Source organism: Spodoptera frugiperda, chromosome 7 (genome assembly GCF_023101765.2).
Source record: "Spodoptera frugiperda isolate SF20-4 chromosome 7, AGI-APGP_CSIRO_Sfru_2.0, whole genome shotgun sequence".
Lineage (NCBI taxonomy): Eukaryota > Metazoa > Arthropoda > Insecta > Lepidoptera > Noctuidae > Spodoptera > Spodoptera frugiperda.
Window position 1 is genome coordinate 7264160 of NC_064218.1, and position 21716 is coordinate 7285875.

The 21716-nt window shown below is 36.5% G+C and overlaps 1 protein-coding gene across 1 annotated transcript; it reads left to right on the forward strand.

The window, feature by feature from the left end:
- The first annotated feature begins 304 nt into the window (after positions 1-304).
- Positions 305-21476, forward strand: LOC118265999 (growth arrest-specific protein 1-like). Its single transcript, XM_035579327.2, has 3 exons — positions 305-640; positions 11560-11799; positions 17962-21476. Exons 2-3 carry the CDS (start codon positions 11563-11565, stop codon positions 18442-18444), a joined length of 720 nt encoding a protein of 239 aa, XP_035435220.2. The 5' UTR covers positions 305-640; positions 11560-11562; the 3' UTR covers positions 18445-21476.
- Positions 21477-21716: the final 240 nt, after the last annotated feature.

The window sequence follows — 21716 nt, forward strand, 5'->3', positions numbered from 1 at the left end:
ACCAGTAATAAATATCGTCACAAAGATAATCTATATTTCTATGCATTTTAAAATGTGCCTTTACCTATCTAACCAACAGTTACAATCCAACAAATACAATTTAAGAAAAGCCTCTTATCATTCATCTTAATCCTACAGATCCGACAGAGCCGAAGACAGTTCATTCGGACTTGTCCGGTCGGTACCAGTAGAAAAATAAAATAAAATAAAAACGCAACAAGTCTATTTCGTTCAGAGAGCGTTTATTCCAAAGAGACATAAGAGGTGGGAGTGGGGTCGGGAAGGGAAGAAGATATGAAGCTGTCATCTGGCGGTGCGGCGGGGCTCTCGACTCTAAACACAACTCAATCGGTGGCGCGCGCGTGGCCCGGACGGACGTACCCGCGTACCCGGCCTGTCGGTCGCCATAAACAAAACGCAAACAAATACAACAAAGTTATCGGCGGAAACTAAACAGAATAACGGAGTTAATAAATAAAACTTTCCAAGGAAAATCAAGGAAATAGTGATGGTTTAACGTGACGTTATAAAACAGTGATATTTTTGTGGGAGATCGTAAAAGTTTAACAAAAACAGGAGTTCTAAACTTTCCAATGAACGCGAGCCATGTGACTACGGCGAGAGCGGCGAAGCAAGATTTGTACGTGCATTTATCTTATTTTAACTTTATTGTAACGTTTCTAATAATAGAATGGACGAAGGAATTCTGCTTGTTCACTTAGTTTAAGATGAAGATAATGTTAAGATTGTTAGAACACTAGTGACTGCAAATGACCGAAAATATATTTTAAGGGATTTTGTTTTGATCAACTTAATTTGTGCTTTTGAAAACTAATAAGTATGTACCAACTATTTAAGCAAGAAATCGAAACCAATACAGTCATAGTTTTCATTATATTCATTTTAGTTACAAAAATGATAGACACAAAACGATTTGAACGAAGCCAATTACATGACATTGTAGAACAACTATCTGTAATGAATTGATTATTTACCGTAAGATTTAAGGTCACGCATGTCATGATTTATACAATGAATGCGGTACGTAGCACCAATAACAGGGATCGCAACTTAATTCATCGCATAGTAAAACACATTTGCATATTCGTGATATCGCATAGAAATAACTCAATTGATCGAGTAAGTACTGGAGGCAAAACAGTATTGTCCTCGCCTTTCCCGTGTCCTTACTCACAGCGGACGTGTACAGAACTAATGAGATGGTCTATTAAATGTTTGACGTAAATATATCACTTGACAAATAGCCGGACGATATTTAGTAGAGTGCTAATAAAGGTTTGCCGACAGCATAAATTCGATGTCTGTTTTTGCACAAATTGAGGAGGTGGAAGAATAAGACGTGCACAGTATTTGTAAATTTTTATGTGTTCTTTGAACTATGAGTCGTAAAAATCAAGACTTATAACGTTGCAGCACATAGTTAACTAACTACTAGAGTTATATTAACTTTAGACGTGAAACTACAAACAAACAGGCATCTTTAAGACTGCTTAAATATACCACGGACATTCCAATCCCATTAAATATTATAGGCATCTTCAGAAGACTGACATTTATTAGTTCCAAGATCTCCAGTATGGGCCGAAGGTGTTGGACAGCCGTTGACGTATGAATTAGTCATTACATGACAATTTTCTAATCTAGACGGACGCACGTTCCGCTCATAAAGCCGTATTCAGCGCGTCGATTGATTTATTGCCGTGCGCTGCCCATAGTAATGTTTATCTTCCCTTTCTTACCTGTAAAGTCCCGTCAAGGACAAACTAATAAACAACAAAGACGAAACAGATTGTTTGGAAACAAATTTGAGATAATATTTCGCTTTAAAACTGAACTGATAGTAACTGCATAGACAAACACAGGGAGATAAGGTTTGGATGGTCTATAAAAAATTGGGCGACTACTTCAAATTGCAACGATATCTCAAACTCCATCGGTGTCATATTTTAAATTCTTATTGGTTCTTTCAGTCAGTTTCTCCACTCTTTGAAAGTTTCTGACATTCTAACGGCTTGTGCAATTAGTCGCTATAATCAGTTTAAAGAGTCGTCACTAAGTGACTACAAAACTTCAATGAGTTGCGATTTGTAACGCAAAACGAATAAGCAACTTAGACCCATTTTAAAATACACAATACAGAAATATCAGTGCAAACTGTCAACGTTTTAAAAAGATATTTAATTTAACGACCGAAACGTCTCGCGGGTTTCGCAGAATGAGTGGCGAGCGGAAAATTATGATAATTTCGTTTTAAGTATCCGACAATAGACGAACGATGAGGCTCAGGCAGATGTTGGAGTAACTTAGAAGAAAACCTAGTTTAAAATAATATTAGAATTAATAGAGTGGATAGTACGTCCTACATGATTGTTACTGAATCTCTAATTAAAACGAATAAATCTGAAGATGAACAGTCATAATAAATGGAGAAAGCTAAATCGTTGTCCAATATGACGAAACGATGACTGTTTTAGGTGTCGCCTTGATTTGTAGGGCTTAATGAATTTCCAAGCTGAAGTTGCAACAAATATTTTCGTAGTAGGAATTTTGCTTTTTGTTTCTTCCTACAATGATATTCATTCAGTACCGAATTGTCAATAATAAAACTCCAGTTAATTATTCCGTATTAGATAACACATTAAGGTCATCACCTTTTTACTAATTTGAAATATTTCCAGAACCGGAAAATTCTACGTTGATATTTGTCCAAGATCTTACTAAGTTTGCATTGTGCTTGTGTAAACTAAACAGATGGACCGAGAATTGTCCAGCTTTGAGAATTATTTCTTCCGAAATGTTTATTTTGTTTTCACGAAGCGAGAAATTGGATAGCTACTGCAGAGTCAGTTGTCTCTAACCTAATGTTTACCTTCGTAATTAACTTTAGATGACGAGCCTTCAAGAATATCAAATTTCCAACGTGCCTTATCTTTGATTTCTAGTGTATAGTATACATATTCTTCTCTCCATTGTTTTGTTTGTATAAGCTTTAATATGATTTGTTAGTCACTTGATATGACACAACACGTTTATACATCATGTGATAGAATCGAAGCTATAATAATAATTCCGTTTATTTGTTTTGGGATTCTATAAGTAGATGCAATCAAACCAAGAGGGTATGAACATCTGTTTCAGCTGTAACACTCCTCGTCATTTTTGGTCTGCGTCAGCAATCAACGAAATTATTTTCAACTTCAGTTTGTTGATCACGATTCAAATAAGTTTTTATTGGCACTTTCGTTTTTTATATTAAGTATATTGTATCAAGAAAATAAGTTAAGTGAAAAATTGAAAGGAATAACAAAACATTTACGAGGTGTCTCGTTGCGAAATGGTAACACGTCTGAACGGTTACGACCGTTTTATCGGCTACGTTACCAAAACCGATCGCTTTATATTCAAACTTTGTTTTCCTTTTGGTCACGCGTGCGAATGATCTCCAGTCTCCCAGTCTCCACACTGGATTTAGAACTTCCATATTAACTTCCATGTTTAGAAACAAAAAAATGTGGTCGGCGCATTTACTATTCTGACCCTTGCAGCTGCAAGCCACATGTCTTAATTTGTCTTCCAAACCGACCTTTTTCATGATTTACGATCGACATGGTGTGTCCTTCCATCTGAACCCATGAATTTGTAGAGTCTGAAAAACGCTCTAGACATATGTATTGGTATGGCAGACAGTCGCATGTGAATTCTTTCCCAAAGCATTCAAAATAATCTTTCGGCTGGTGCAATACTAACGTGTTATTTTACCTTTGTTTACTGGGACATTAAGTCTTTCTTTATTACGTCTGGCTGCTTGGTTCTAAAGAGAACAATAGTATACGATCCATGTCTACTTAAACTCCAAAATAGTAGCAAACGTGTTCTATTTGAACGCACAACTAGACAATTATAATAAAGTGTTAAGAGTTGCTACCTGCGGCCCTTTTGACTGCTCCTTTTTTATTTGCTACTGTTCATTTTTTTGAGTTCCATTTTTATACTGTCGAAGAGATCGACCGATGTTACCTGCGTGAAATTAGAATTAAGATGTTCTTTTATTGTTAAAGGTTATGCAAGTCTTAAGTAAGATTTTTTGCGGAGATTTTGAATTGCTACCATATGTCACATCTTTGTTGAATTCAAAGAAAATCTTGTTAATGCTATTATGGATATGTTTTTCGTTAGCTCGCTCCGCAAAAACAAGAGCTCAAGTGGTGTTGAGCCGGACATCCTTTGGATTGGAGCCAATCAGTTTGTTTCCGTTCTTATTTAAGTTTCTTTTAACTGGTTCAGTGTTGGGGACAGATTTACGCCGTGAGTTTTTAACATTCATATCTCCATATTCTCTTTTGTGTTCCTCTGTTTAAAACGACCCACCCACTCTTTTTCGGAAATTTTTCGGTTTCACAAAGACGAAGTTTCTAGTTTCACTAACCTATAAAATCTGACCAAAAGAACCCATTAGGGTTGTTAAAACTATTTTTTCTTTTCATTTAAAAACATTACCTTATGACGCCAATGCATATTTAACATACCCGTTCTATCTTTGCAATGAATGCATCAAAGGATTAATAGCTTCATTGACGTGGCTTGTAATACTATATGCTTCTATTCAATACATGAATAAATACTTCATTCCAATACTGGATTAGCTTCCACTGCTCCCAGCAACTGAGTCATCAACCCCGCAAAGTAACAAGAGCTGGATTCTGAATTTATTCAGACGCAGCTTAGGATCACGCCTCGTTGAGAGCCCCATTGATTTGTATGATTTATTATACTGGTAACACGAGATTTGTGTGAAACAAAACGTCTTTAGTGTTGCCCGCATAATCTACCACTTGTTTGCCGTACGTTGGTAAAGTTGAGCAGTGGATTTAGTAAATAGAGTTACCTACTACAGAAAAGTTTTTGATGATATTGGTTTTAGTATGAGCAATATTGTATAGTCATTATAGTTTTCTTATCTTCTTCTCTAATTATTTCGTTGCGGGATTCAAGACAGTTATTCATGTCCCTGAGACGCGCCGGACTTCAGCGTTCCGGTGTTTTATAGTTGTATCTACTGTTGATTCTGGCTTACAGGAGTTGCAGCGGTTTTGGGAGGTTATGACGAGCTAGTCCCGATAAACAAAAGTCATTATAATTACAGCTATCGTATTAAACTGTATTTAATTAAAGTAATTTGGTTTTTAATTCCTTTTTTGCAATTAGATGATTAAAGTGATTTGATATGCAATAAATCATAAATCATCATCATATTATCTTAATTGCATAGTACTTAATTGTTAAAAATTATATCAATTACCTAACGATTTACCCAATATTATTCAATTAAATTACGCAAATTGTATCTCTTTACTTCAGTGGTAGTCTTGCTTGGTTACAAAACGAGGATGATGCTATGTTAAATCATTATAGGTTTAGTATATTCTCATACCTCAGTGTGCTAAGACTTCATAAATACTTCAGAAAAAAAGAAGGTAAACATTTTCTCTATAGACTTTAGATATTTGTTATCTGTGGTAAAATTCCCGCCATTAAAGATGCAGTGCACGGTATCTGTACTGCATGCGTTATGTTCAATTGCATTTTATGTCTACTATGTGTACGTGAGTGAGGTGTCTTGTTGCCTGCGTTCCCTGAAGCAAGGCTAGCGGCCTGCTGCGAGGGAATTATCTTGACTATTACCAAGAAATGTCTTACAAACTTATTGTACTTTACGATGTATGATGCTTTGTAAAGGATTGTTGACTTTTCTGTATCCTTATTGAGATGTTGTTGAGTCAAACTTGATCGCAAATCGTTATTATTGTTATCGTTAATTCAATTGTACTGTATTTCTTTTAAAATCAGGACGAACGGCCAAGTAAATTATGATTTTCTAACGAATTTTATGTTTTAACGCGAGACAGAATGTGTTTTCTATTATAACTTATATACCGGCAAACTAGAGGTTAATCTAATGATTGGTATTTAGTGCGCATACCCCCTTACCAACCAAAACTATGAATTTCATCTTATAGACAAAAGGTAAAAAGATAAAAAATACACTCAAATTTGCTGTAATTTTCTATGACGTAGAAGTCATGTGCCTGTTCCATACATACGTCATACAATAAAAAGATACAGCGAGTACCTAAGAGTGTAACTACCCTTATCACGTGAGGCCAACAATGCCTTTAATCGGGTGACAAACAATTAACGATAACCTCATTACAGTGTTGCTAAAGACTTAACGAAACGATGACATTGGACGAACGTAACGCACTGAATTCGAGATAACCTCAAAATCTACGAAATCAAGTTAGATTAACTGCTGAAACTAACTGAAAATAATCCAAAGTCATTGGATTGATTTAAGTTTTTAACAAAACTTCAATAGAATGGAATGTAAAGATTTATTTATTAGGATTTTAATTAATTTGTTTGATCTGATCTCTTGTTGGTTATATGGTCGTGAAGTTCAAAGGTGTCAACACCAGACCCTTGCCTCCTAACCTTAGTTTGGTCACGAATATTTTAGTCTATATGGTCATACTGCTGCCGTTCCCGATTTAGACTAAACTCGTGGAAGATGACACCTGAATGTCAAAAATAAACCTTAAGTAATACATAGATCTTGGATATTTTCTATTGATTTTGGATTAAGATCTGTTTCTAATTTCGCCTTTTAAAGCTATTTATAAAGGTGATAATGTCTAGACCGTTAATAAAATAACAAATTGCAGATACGATTATACGGACATAGGACTTTAAAGACTACATAGGAAAACTAGAACTAATAGTACCTAAAGTAACATATTCTAGTGTATTTCCTAAAACAAAACATCCTTGTTTGAAACTGGGCCAATATTTATGTTCTTCGAAATTTAATAATAGCTCTCTACGTTCTGCATTATTGATTTAACATACATACTAAAATATTCTACTAGCACATTTAAGTATTTCTCAAGATATCGATATTTTGGATACCTATTTAGTTTTAATGATGTAGGTCTTAGGTTATCCTCAAAGCTCCTTAATTCTTGATAACTAAGTTTTGCATCATTCATTCCAAGAATCCTTAATTCGAAGAACGCAAATGTTTTACTCAAAACGCAAAATCTGACCGAATTTCGATAAAAATTCCACCAATGACAAATCCGAACCCAACTATCAGGAAACAACTGGAGTTTAAAAGAAACATAATTTATCTGCAATTGCACCAGTTCAATCTTTATACCAATGTAAATTGACACATGAAACGTCCTAATATTCATATTAAGATAATTTGCGCGGTTCAATTAAGAGGTCTCTTTATAATGGTCGTTAAGAAACAAGATGATAACATATCTAAATCACTTGTTTTCTTGTAATTAGTTCATTTAAGTTGCGTAAGATGTGTTTTAGTTGTGATTTTGTATTAATGGGACTGTAAAATGATAGCAAAGTGTTGAATGAATGTTGTTTATACTAATAAATTGGTCGTAAAGGACTTTGCACTGACTTGCTTTATATACTCGTAAACATTGACGTACTAATGTGCTCGTAAAGTTATTTGTAATTTACAACTTGCTATAATTATATTTTAATTAAAGCGAATTCATTAATTATTGCTTTTATGTCAAGTTTTACGATGTTCTTGTGGAATGTTAAGATTTATTTGTTAGGGTTTTAATTAATTTGTTTGATCTGATCTCTTGTTGGTTATGTGGTCGTGAAGTTCAAGAGTGTCAACACCAGACCCTTGCCTCCTAACCTTAGTTTGGTCACGAATATTTTAGTCTATATGGTCATACCGCTACCTTTCCCGATTTAGACTAAACTCGTGAAAGATGACATCTGTTTTACTTACTTATTTGCATTTATCTACCTTGTTTGAATTTTTATGAAAACTTTCGTTCAAACAACAGATCCGTCGCATGATAAAAATGTCTAAGATTACGTTTACTGCGTCATGAAATAACATTTATGTCACATACATAACGCAATATGTATCTGCATTACGTATTGTTTACTTTGTACTGCGGAAAATCTTCACCTGTAATGGAAAATACTCGCTCATTACTCATTAAGCAATAATAGTCATTAATAATGACTGATGGCATTAAACGGTCCTGTTTTCTTTGAAATGTTGCAATTAAAACTGAATTTAAATACGTGTTTTTAAACATAGAAAAAGGATAGAAGTGTTAGAAAAAAATGTTTTAATATTTCAAATAAAACGTCTGTATAAATCATGCTTATATTTATAACAAATATTGGACAATATGATAGCACCAATTGTATGTCGATGCAGGCAGGTGCACAAGTTTTAGAAAGCGGCTTTATGCTACCATTTATAATCGAACATTATGTGTCGTGAAACGTCTCTATAGCCACGGAGTCCATAAAAACGGCCATCATAAATCAGTACCCTTAGTATTAGTTTGCTTTACGTTTAAATGAGAGTACGTTCGGCGCTCTGATTGGCCGGCTCTAATAAACCAACCAATCAGCGCGCTACGCTCTCGTTCCGATTCCATTAAACGTAAAGCAAACTCATACTAAGCCTACAGCACTGTAGACGTTGGTGCATAGGAATAAAGCCGTACCATTAGTTTAGATATACAGATAATAAATCAAAATGTACTTTACACCGTTATACTTAAACCCGTTGCTTGAAACAAGAGGAAATAACCGTGGAATGCCTCCACTCGGTCATTACGGATCTACTTCATGGAAAACTGGTCGTACCATTATTATTAAAGTTGCAAATGATTTTAATAACGCACCTCAAGTTGTAATTTTTGTCATTAAACATGATTAAACGATTTTAAAGCGATTTGATGTGATGTTGGAGATATGCGTGTGTTCCTATTTTGTACACGGTCAAGAAATATTGGAGTAGTTTTATATTTATATGCCATAAATAGTGAATCAACATGGCAGGACGCAGGAAAGTCACTTGTGTGCATAAGTTGCAATTTTGGATTACACTCCCTAAAACTGTAATACTCACGACCCGAAGATATACTCTATTTTTTAAATACACAAAGAACGTGAAATGTCATGTAAAAAATAGTCTCTTTTTACGGAATTTCTCATAAAAACTCTTATTTCAAAAGCATGCAGTACGGTCTGTGAACATGTTCGGTAGCTATTTGTCCTCATAGTTGGCGCCTAACGACATGCAATAATGAGCTGCGCGGGAACACGACTTGTTTGTGTTTCTGGTTAGAGCGGCGCGCGCGCAACCACCGCACTACATCACGCTGCGTTTATGCTAAACGTAACTTAGTGCTTTCTGTAATCTAATTTATGTTTGTTTTGAGAATTTTAAATGACATTATAATGGATGTAGCCTTCACCATAAATATAAATTTATTTTATCTTATCCTTTTTCGGATTGGGATTTCAAATCTTAGGCATAATATTGGTATAGTATTTGTTGAATCTTCTTATTTGTGGTGTCTATGTTTTCGCAAGCAATTAGAACGTTGGCCGTCACACATTTTATCAGAACATGTACTTCAAATTAAAGTGTATACTAGTGAAACATTTTTCACGTGTATAGCCGGCTGAGCAAGTTTGTTTACTGTGTGTGATGTGAGCAATTACTATGCGCTTTTCACACCTGCCTGCTAACAGCTCGCCGTTTGGATTACGACTCCAGAAATGTCGCAGCGATGCCTTTCCCGGATTTCGATTTAGATAATGTTTAGTTTACCACGTCGGCTCTGAGTTTGGTGGCAAAGACATTGTGTTGGGTTAGCCGTCACGACCACGGGTTTCACGACTCCGTTTGTGTAATATTGACGTTTGATTTTATCGCGACCGGCCCAGTCCTGAGTCCATTAGCTCTTGTCATCTCACGTACACAATCTCTTACCTAGAACTGACCTGGGTTTCGAAATGCGCTTTCCAGTTTTAACTGCACGAATCTTGAGCTATAATGATAGTGTTACGGCAATGACACTTCCATTCTGGTCTCTTTGGCCGGCCGAGCGGGTTCGAAGCGTTGCATAAACATTTACACAATGAAATAGTGTCACGAAAACTAACAGACGTGGTTAAATTGTACCCACAACCATGATGATGCATTATTATTTACATTAGATTCGAAGAATTAAAAGTAAGAGTTTTATTTTTTCATTTAAGACAGTCACATGCTTCGACTCTTAAAAAATTAACGCTAAGTTCATGACAAATATTGGACTTGATTGTAATTCTATTATGTAATTGAATTACTAAAGCAAACAGCTCACGTAGCTAACTCTGTTTATCCGTGGCTACTGTGCTGTGGTCTTTATTTGTATAGGCGTAAGGGTTATGATTGAAGGCAGGTAACAATTGTTATTGTAATGTTACACTCGCTCCTGCCCGAGAAGGTGGACATCTTAAGTTGTCAGTTTGTTTTCTTTTTGCATCGGGGACTCTTCGCCGGGCGACGACCTTACACTCTTGTTTCAGTATTAGGGTTGTCAAACAATTTTAGAACACGTTTTCTAGAATCGGATTTCTTTATTGTGTTTAGATAATCTAGGATTCGTATTTTACGAAATGTTTCTCAATGTCTCTTATGGAGATTGAGATTTTTAATTTGAATTTTTTGTCTTAATTCCATTTGTCACCCAGAATAAGATTTAAGGCGTATCTTAAGCCGTATTAAAATATTTCACGTAGGTTTCTCAACTCAATATTTTTTAAGCTAGACGATAAACCGTTTGACAACCCTATCTCAATGTTACGGTAAACGTGTAAGTTAGTAGCGAGTGACGAGTGGACGTGACGCGATTCTGTTTGTTTACGGAGCGCGCCTTCTTCCAAGAACATGTCTCAAGCGCGAGAGTTGCCCAGAGTTACCGAGAGATCGCGAGAGATGCCGACAGTTCCCGAGAGAAGCCGAGTAGAAGTACAAACGTTAACACCATGTCGGAAACGGCTTCATTATCTCTACATTGTAGTCAATGTTTTGTAAAACGGGATTTGCATTACAACTGCGACTCGAGTCGCTTTGTTTTTGTTTATTGTTCACTCAACGAGCAGAGCAGCTTGCTTTTGCTCAATTATTAACTTTCGTAACTGTTTTTTTTTTTTGTAAACTGTCTATGATTTTACAGTTAGGTATTTTGAGTTGAAACTGTGTTAATTATGCGAGAAAATTACGGTCGATTTTCACGCTAGAGTTGCATACACATGAGCTTGTTCTTAGGATGTTACACGTATTATCTGATTCGTTCAAGTGATTGCAAGACTCGAAGTTCGAGTATTGTCAAAGGATGTGTCTTCTAATTTAAAGAACAAACAGTAAGAAGAGCGGTATTTGACAGAAATAGTTTAACAAATTGGCTAAAAGATATAACATAACCAGGTTTTCTCAGGTGTAGAATCGATGCGAATTCTTAGAGAAATCGGCACTAGCTAAAATTTTATACACTCTTCACTCTCTATCCCATTTCATGGGACTGACGACTTATCTGACTGGACTAACCCATAGCCTCCCATAGAAGTCGTCTTAAGCTTCAATAGAAGTCGTCTTAACCTTCAATAGAAGTCGTCTAACATCACACCTTATTTTTGCAGGTGATGTGGCTAATAGCGGCGTTGCTGGCCGCGTGCGCAGCGGTCGGTGGCGCGATGTCGTGCAACGAGGCGCGCACGCGCTGCGCCTACCGCACGGGCTGCGGCGCCGCGCTCGGCAACTACATGATGATGTGTGAGGCTGTGCTCTCGGAACCCACTGCCTCATCCACGTGTCCCAGGGAGTGTGGCAACGCTTTGATCGCGTTGACGTCCACTGAAGAAGGGAAGGAGTTGATGAATGTAAGTTCTGTTTCATTTTGCTCAAATAACTGTAGGTCTACACCAATTTTTGTCATATAAGTTTTTAAACTGACATGGTCACTAACACTATAATTAGAACTTATGACGGGATATTTACCATGTTTATTGAATTTGGTGAGTTTCCGATATTTCGGCACTGTTGCAAGCGCCATGATCACGGATTAACTGGAGTAAATGCGGGTGGGTGTTCACGAGCAGACAAATCGGTCTACCCGCTTTCTCGTTCGTTTCTTGCTGACGTCACTAACACCACTACCATTGTCACTTGTATCTCGGTTTAATTCTCGACACACAAAACTCACTGTGTCCGCTCGCGAACTTTTTTCTTTCTTGGCACTTTTGCGGGTTTTACACAGTTGGACCACTGGATTCCAAGCCCTCGACAGTTGAAACCCATCCTCCCGGTTGAAGTTTTTGTACTTGGTTATCTCAATCGCTTCTCTTACCAGTCTAGGTATATAGTGGCGTTCTGTCGAGATAACTTGTGGGTTATGTAACTCAATCCAGTGGTTTGATCCAGCCTCCAGGATGTGTTGAGCTATAGCGGATTTTTGTGCGTCGTTGTTTTTCACCGCTCTGATATGCTCAGAAATTCTACAAGCCACAGTACGCTTAGTCTGACCGATATATGATTTGCCACAACTACAGTCCACTTTATAGACACCAGGTCTTTCTAGAGGGAAGCTATCCTTCGGCGAGCGCAGCATCTGGGAAACTTTCCGGAAAGGAGTGAAGACAGTCTTAATGGCGTATTTGTGGAGAATGTTTGCAACCTTATCTGTCACTCCCTTCACATATGGCATAAATGCTGGTTGCCTCTCAACCTCGCACCTCCGATGTCTATTAGTGGGTTTCTTCTTGTGCTTTGCAATCCTATATCCGTTACTCCGCAGCACCTTCATCACATGTGTCAGCTCCTCCTGTAGATGTTCCTCGTCGCATAAATCATATGCGCGGTTGGTGAGTGAGGTGACTACAGAGTTTAGTTGTCTGGGATGGTGGTGAGAATCAGCTTGTAAATATCGGTCAGTGTGAGTCGATTTCCTGTAAACCGAGTGTCCCAGAGAGCCGTCAGCACGAACTAAAATCTTCACGTCCAGAAATGGTAGACCGATTTGTCTGCTCGTGAACACCCACCCGCATTTACTCCAGTTAATCCGTGATCATGGCGCTTGCAACAGTGCCGAAATATCGGAAACTCACCAAATTCAATAAACATGGTAAATATCCCGTCATAAGTTCTAATTATAATTTTTGTCATGTCTTTCTTTATCATCCTTATTACAATCTGGATTTACTTATTGTTGAAAAAGGACATAGGTAATTCTAATGCTTGGTAGACTACTTGGGCATCGCAGTAAGTTTTCCGAAATGTTTTGAGGATCTAGTCATCGCTATTGTTGGACGGTTAGTTGTAGTTGATATAGTGCCTTAATTATTTTAAAAAATAGGAGTGATTACTAGCAATAATCTGCAGATTAAGAAGAGCGAAATTAGATAGTCTAAATTAATGCTCGCTCATTTATTTCTAATCCAATAAATGAGAATTCTTCACAACACAAACTCATAATAAAATATTTTATAGACATTCTTCTACAATGTTGGCGCAGGCTATCAATTTGATAGCTCGTTGAAATAATTGTGTTATAAATTCAATTTAATATGTTACGTGGAACATTTAACCGCTAGATTGTTACAATTCTTTGGCGGATGTCCAATATTAGTGTTGAAGGATTTTACGATTATGTAGTGACAAGTCAGCAGTTGAACGGATGTAAACAGACATTATTATATAAGCTACATCATAAACACCATGGAGTTATGAGCCTTCTTCACCCTTAATAGTTAACCTCAGTAAGCTATCTTTCAGTAGACTTTGCTATTAGAGATAGGATTTTCATACTTAAGCCAATCGATTAGATCAACTAAAATGTGTGGCCAATCATAACACATAACCACATAACCATGAATTATTCTTGGTGCCTGAAACCGATATTTCCTAAAGGCAATCCAAATAGTGGGACTGCTAGGTACTTACCTACGCGATGAAAATGTAAAAATGTGTTTCAAATAATCTACTAAGGTTTTAAAGGATCTTAATAACAATCCAAAGGACAAAGTGCCATGTTTGTTACCTTCTAACATAACAAGTTCAGCTTATATTCTTGAATATACCCGACACGATAGCTTCATTTACCGGCTCTAGTAATAGACCATTGTTTCAAATAATATCTTCATTCACGCCTTGCAATGAAATTCTATTAGAAAGTGAAATACCTAATATAACTTTATGTCATAAATACATTGCGACTATGCAATAACATATTAAGGGGAAGTGTGGAACGGTTAATATTCTTTATCTTTTAGTACTGCCTAAAATATAGCAGAAGATACTTCATTCTCAACGTCCAACGGACTCCTAAGTTGAATGCGAGTATACATTTATCAGGCACTTGTACTGCAGTCATCACCTATTTATAAACTGCAGTATGAATCTATTCAGATTGATTGTTCAGACTTGTGCCTTGTCACAATTACTCTCGTAACAGCTGTTTACAGCTTACGCCTCACTCAATTGGGGATACGACCAATAACTTATGGACCGTTGTTAGTTATGTGACGTGGTGTTGTAAAGGTCTTGCTTACTTGGTTCTGTATAGGTGCATGTAGCAGACGCCCCGCAATAAAATCTAATTTAGACGTTGTGGGCAGATTTGTCCGACACGAAGGAACGTCGAGGGTCGCGGTTGACGACCTCGTTCGTGAACTAACTTGGTACCTAGCACGTTGCACTGGACCGAGTTTTAATTCCACGCACTAGCCTACGAGTGCTGTCAAACAAATATTCAGACGATTGAAATTTCATGGTCTTGGACATGAAAGGAAAAGCGTGTAGCTAAATATGTTCGAATACCGACGACCATAAGCGATATTGTTTTATGATTACATACCTAATTGAAGTGTTATTTTCTCTGAGAACAGCCGTTTTGAATGCGCGATCAAATAAAATCGTTCATTATTGAAATTTATTTCAACTACAAAATTGATTTGAGTTCTGAGTTTATTTTTAATGTTCAAATTACTCAAGTTCAAATTACTGTGGGTAAGTAGGCAGTGTTAATAGACAGATTAACGAAAATATTTACGATACAATTCCCAGATATCAATTATGTAAACCGTTTCGAATATATGATCGCCATTTTGAATGCTTTGGCGCCATTTTTGCATCCAGCGTTCATTTGCGGGCTATAAAGATTTCATGAATCTAAATTGGGGAGAAATGTGTGAAGAATGTTGGCGATCTGAACACGTGTAGCCACGTGATAAACAGAGTTAGAGTACTTTTGGCTTTATTATTGTTTCCACAAGCTTTATTGAATGTTTGTATACTGGACGTGTGAAACGTATCGTGGTTACCGGTGGCAGAAAATTGGCGGTAAAGGTTAGGTTATGTTTTGTAACTTTATTGTTTGTTTTTAAGCATTTTGTTATGGATTCATTGCCAAGACATGTTTTCAAATTGAAGTTTACACTCTGAATTCTCTCTCTCATTACTTTAGAAAATGCAACTAACCTAAAAAGTGTTTGTATTTTGCAATAGATATACACAAAGGTCTCGTTGTACAATACGATTTGTTCAGTTTTAGTAGCAGTAGTTTAGTCGTCTATGAGATTCTGTGGTGACTATATCAACATGTATTGTATGGGTGTATTTAGTGCATAATTTTCATAATTCAATTATCACATTCCTGCTACATGTGGCCTTAAGTGGTGCTAATGCACTTGTAACAGCAGTCGGCTTGCAGATAGGATATTTCTGTAAGGAGAATGTACTGTATCAAAATAATGTCTGGAAATGCTTACTAAATATAGAATTCGAGGCGAAATTTGCAATTTAATTTTGACAACGTTTGTTGCTTGTTTCTTCATTTATTCAAGTTGCAAAAGAGCTAAAGAAATACGTTAAATTGAAGTTGGATTTGTACTTCATAGAAACCGCTTAGTCTTTCTTCTGAAAGAACTAATTCCAACAAATGAAAATTGTGCATATAATCAAATGGCTCTTAAAGAAAAACAGGTGCAATTTTATATTCTTAAATTACTGCTCATTCTACTGACATACTTTTAATATCGGCACGGCACTTAAACCTATACAATCTATATAAATAAAAATAAATATGCGTTCGTTAGTCTCGTTGAAATATTCGTGGAAGGTTTAAAAAGTGAGAAAAAAATGTTTGAAGCGAAAAAGAGGTTTTATTTAATATTCTTAGATCACTGTTCATACCACTGACATACTTTTAGTATCTGCACGGCACTTAAACCTATACAATTAACTAGATAATTTTATTGGGTGCCTTAATCTTATCTTATGTAGCTAACAATAAAACGATTTTCAAGTAATCGTGCCGTCAGTAGTAAATTATCTGCAGTTTTAGTTATAAGTACTCTGTGTGTGTATTCTGTTTGCACTGTAGTTATATTATGTACAAATTAATGGAAATAATTAATCATTTGTGTGTTCAGTGTTAGTTTGTGTCGTGTAATAATTGCTATAAGTTGTTATTGTATGGTCACCTACTGTTATTAGTTGTTTTGTGTTTCAATTGAAATTTGTGTAGATCTATATGAGTTATTTGATTTGCAAGTAAGTAGTAATTAATTTAGTACATACATGTTACTTCTGGAGGTTTGGTTTGATCACGTTTGACAATTAATTCAGCAGTTATTTTACCATATATTAAATATTAGTCCCATGTAATCTATAATGTAATCTAAAACCGTAGCCGTAAGGATTGTTTTAGACTAAATAGGGGATACAATGTGTTCCAAACGCTACAGTCAAGTAATGAAGAAGTAAAGTAGTAGACATTATCGCATTTGAATCAATAAAGAGCCTTCGTATGTGACACTGTGGACCTCCCCGTAGCGCAGGTGTTTCCTTGCACTAAATTACACAAAACATTACACTATATACGAATATATTATGCACTTTTTTCCAAACGAACACTTTCGGTACTAGCTATCGTATTAAATAATCATTACGTTTTACTGCCACATATGTACGCAAAGCAGGTGTCGTTGTGTGGTTTTGTCGTTCATATTTACATCGTGGAACATTGTGCATAGATAAGCAACAGTTTCAACAAACCGGTCGAACCTTTAATTATATCGTAGTAGGGAGTGTGATTACGAGTACTACGTTGGGCAATATACATCGAAAGGCAGAGCAAAGGAGCGGCCGCGTTCAGCCTTGAGATTTGACGTCTTGATCGGGACCTACCGCAGCGTTGACTCTTGCGCAGGTGTTGCTGCGCTCTCACAAAAACTAAGCGTAAGACGGGCGGCCGTGTCTTCATTAATCCGCGCTAGATATCCGGTAAATTGACCTTAAATTTGAGAGCGTGGCCGATTGTTGCATGTTGCATCTTAACGAAGCAACTGCCAATTTTCGAGGTCGTTTGTCTTCGAGTGAGACGACGATTTTATACGGTATTAGTTATTCATGAGTGCATTCTTATGTGTTTCGTGATTCTTTGGTTTTCATGTAAATGTTGGTTGTTTAAATGTATCGCCATTTGTTGTTGAGGCCTTGGAAATAACTCAATAAGTTATTTAGTGAGCTGGTATAATGGACGCCTATTTACCATTAATGTAAAATGTAAGCGGTGTCGTGTTATAAATTTCACAAATCACAGTGTGTTGTGATAGCGGATAGATTCCGGAATGTTTGGTTGTCGTAAAACGTATTTTACGTTCGTACAACGTTATTATTATGCGCCATGGACCGCTACGATTTACGAGTTTCCCTAAAACTTTATTACATTGAATTATTAATAGATTTTCTTTCGACACAACGTGTTTTTTTCTTAAAGGCAGTTTGTGCATGCTTGAAGTTGGAAGTTAAACATGCATTATATGTCCAATTTATATCTACCTGTGTAAACATTCAATAGAATTAATAGCTTTCTTTGTGAATAGAGACTGATTATACCACAGAGAATTTCTTCATTTTCTAACTTATGTTAAACAATTTTTGACTGGATATAAGTTTTTAAGAAAATTAAGCAATTCTCCCTTCGACCATTTTCACAGTAAGTAAACAACTTGAACTAATTAGAAATCCTTTCTTTGTTGCAGTGTGAATGTGAGGACGAGTATTGCTTGGAGGCGAAACAGCGCATTGACATCTGTCGACCACAGGTGATGAAGGGAGCAGCCAATGCCACCTCCTCCTGCAGCCTGTCGCAGCTCATCTGCCTGGCAGATGCGCAGTGCGCCACTGCCCTGCAATACTACCACAGGCTGTGCCGCTCCATGTTCAGAGGCAGAAAGTGCTCAAACAAGTGCCTTAACTCCATAGAAATCTTAAGAAAGCAAGAGAAAGCTGCAGCGCTAACCGCGTGCCAATGTGACGGCAACGACTACGACTGCCCGAGAATGCAGAGCAACTTAGCGAGGCTATGCTACCACAAGATGAAGAACCACACAAAGAACCACCACGGGGAAAAACAGAAAAAGCCCCCCGTGGAAGAAGTGCCAGTGGTCAGTGCAGCGAATTTGGTCCGAATATCCGGGCTCATAGCGTTGATATCCGTGTGCAGTAGCAGCTTCATCACGTGATACCGTCTCAACGGAAATAACCAATAGTTTAAAGTGTACAGTAACGGACATTGTCATAAGGACACTGCCATAGAAGAGACTATTCGAGTGAAGGATTGTGTAGTGTTTTTAGATAGAAGTAATATTGGCTAAGTAGGCGTTAAATTGAAGTACAATAACCATAGGTAGTGTAAATAATGTAAAAACAGTATTAGTTAAGTTAAGGTTATCGTGAGGGAATCAAGGGTAATTATGTAGATTGTTGTTTATATTTTAACTATTGTCTTAATATGAGAGTGAATGTGTCGCCGCCCACGGGTTGCGCAGGCGTCGCTATAAATACGGCGGCGCCGGTGGTCCGGTGACAAATGCTGGAGTGTTCCCGATGTTGCGCCGCACGTCGATTGATCTAACGACTGTTCCGGTAACACCATCATCCTCACATATTTACGTCAAATATATTTTTTCTATCCCTTTCTTTGTCGGTTGGTGTAAAAGGGACGGTGTGAGTTGAGTCGTGTAAGAGATGTGTAGGAATTAGGGAAGTGGCTGGTCTAATGACATAGTCGTGGCTAAATCCGGTGCACGGCACTAATCGTTCCAAGTGATGTAGGGCGTCGGTTAACGTTTTACAAATATGCGACATGGGATGCCAGAATTTTTTTCTGAACATCTTTTGAATCATTTCTTTGACATCCGTTTGAAATGTTTTATTTTTTAATATGTTTGTTGCGTTAGAGATGAATGTGTGTGCTTTATATTTAGATTTGTCATCAATTAGCGGTGTAATGTCAGGAATGATTGAGTGTGTTGTACTCGTAGCCACTCGGTCCACAGATAACTAGTTCAAGTGATATATATTCGGTGTTGCCGTTGCCAGTGATTTGATTGAGCGATTTTTTTAAAGCATTTGTCTGAAATTAAAACACTTTATTAACGCGGTCTGATTTCCATTCTTGTGTCAAGAGAACTTGAGCAGATTTGCGTGAATTTGCGATCCAATTGTGATCATCATTGAGATCCGGGAAAATCAATCGTACGAAGTTATCGTAACATTCATTAATGCTAAAATATTGAAATCAGATACAATTCACATTCCGACGCATTTTTTCGAAAGACAAATTCCCACATTGTGTGTGATTGAGATATCGCACCGCAAAAGGCGGTTTTTTTTCAAAGTATCTATTTCGTTTAGAATGTTGCAAGCGTACGTGGGGCTCGTAAAGTAGTGGCAACGTAAACGTATGAAAATGCGTAGGTCTGTATTGTGCGTCCGTTTCTTAGTAACTCAGTACAGTAATGAAGAGGGCAACCGGTCCACGGAACTGGTATCACGACCACGAGATCAAATCAGAATAACGTGAATGAAATACTTTTGTTACGATTTTGAGACGGTCAGTCTGTGAATTAATGGTTCGTATGTGTGTGTTTTTGTCATATCCATTCCTAAAAATGTAGTTAGATCTTTGGATTTCCTTCTTCATTGTTACGTTCAGAACAATCGTCTTTATCGTCTAGCAGCTTGAATGTATCACTTTATTCTATTTTTTTAAATTAGGGAATGATTCTATCATTTCAGGTTTCTAGAAATTTAGACTTATTTATGCTTTGCTCTATTCTTGACATTATAAACATTTACGTTTTACCCATATAACCTTATGAAGCATGTATTAATTCAATCGCAAAGACAATAAGTATTAAAATCCCATGCACATCCTCGGTACTCATACAACAGTCTGATACATATCTTTAACGACATGCGCATACGACATCTGTAAGATCGAACATTAAGGCCTAAAACACACCGGCGGACGACATACTACGCGACTCCCATCCGTATGTTATAGTCGCCATAGTTAAAGTTTATTTTAAATTGATTTATTCTCTATATCTTCGCCTTGCCGCCGGTGTGCACCGGGTCTTAGTGCGCAGTTTGCATAGATTACACGCGATACATTTAAGGCAGTTTTGCAGTAGAGGACATGAATGACGTCACGACCATATATCTTCTCATACAAGTGTCATGTAGACATGGTACGTTTTGTATGCAACAAGCAAGCGACGGTGAACTAATGTCTCGTCGCCCGAATCATGTCTAATGTATAATGCAACAGTTACGCGCAGAATACCAATTGATGTTGTTTTTTTTACTTTGTAGGCTACTGAGTAAATTGTATGATCGACACTTCTGTGTATTGTTCGTGTATTGACACATTACATTATTGGTGTTGGTTTAATTTGTATTATGTTGAAGTGTAAAGTCGTTCTGTATGACTCGCCAATTTTCTTTATTTGCGTTTTATATTTTCATGTTGACTGTACCGGTCTTGTGTATCTCCTTATTGACACTATTTTATTCAATTACCGCTGTCTGAAAAAGTAAATTTTCAGAGACATTCTTAAAAAGAAAACTTATATTTTAAGTATTTTTTCTTATTCAGTTTCAGAAAAAACACGAACTATTTGTTGTTTATAATACTTATGTCATTAAATCAATACAGTATAGATTATACCTCAATTTAATTACATTTAATGTGTTCATTAGCTTGATATTGATATGTGTGTGTGTGTGTGTATGGATACCTGTGTGTAATAATAGCGCGCCATTTTTATTTCGAATTCTAAATTCAAATTATTGTAACCGTTGCACTATGTGTAACTTCTGCAAATTGCTTACATTGTATAGAGTTCAAAATTTTAGCTTTTTAATGCAAATTTTCCAGTTTTTTTTAGGTTAAGTAGATAATTATGTAGTTCTAGTTATAAGAGAAGTAACTCATTAACCACAGTTTACCAAAGTGAGATTATTAGACTAGTACAAGAATTGTAAATAGTTTTTAGTTTGTAATTTTAGTTTTTATTGTCATTGCATTGTTTTAGAAATATAAAAAGTTCGTACAAAGTATTCTAGGATAAAAGTGAATAATTTATTGAATTAATTAGAATTTTAGCACAATAAGAATTGTTGTATTTTGTTTCGTTTTGTACAATTATTTTAAGGATTTTAATTGTATTTATTTTACAAAATTGCAATAAATTTTCTGTTTTCTAAACTTACTTATTTTATTTTACTCCCTGAATAATATTGGTGACCAAAAGACAGTTGCGAAACCCATGGTTCGATTCCTCGGGAAACCCTCTTTTGTAAAGGATCCTCGGGAAACCCTCTTTTTTAGAGGAAGCCTATAGAAGCGTGTAACAGTGAACCGCCACACGAACATTTTTAGTTGTACTATAAAAAGTTTTCAAAAAGTCAAATAAGTCAGTATTTGACTTTACTTTTCATCCGTGTA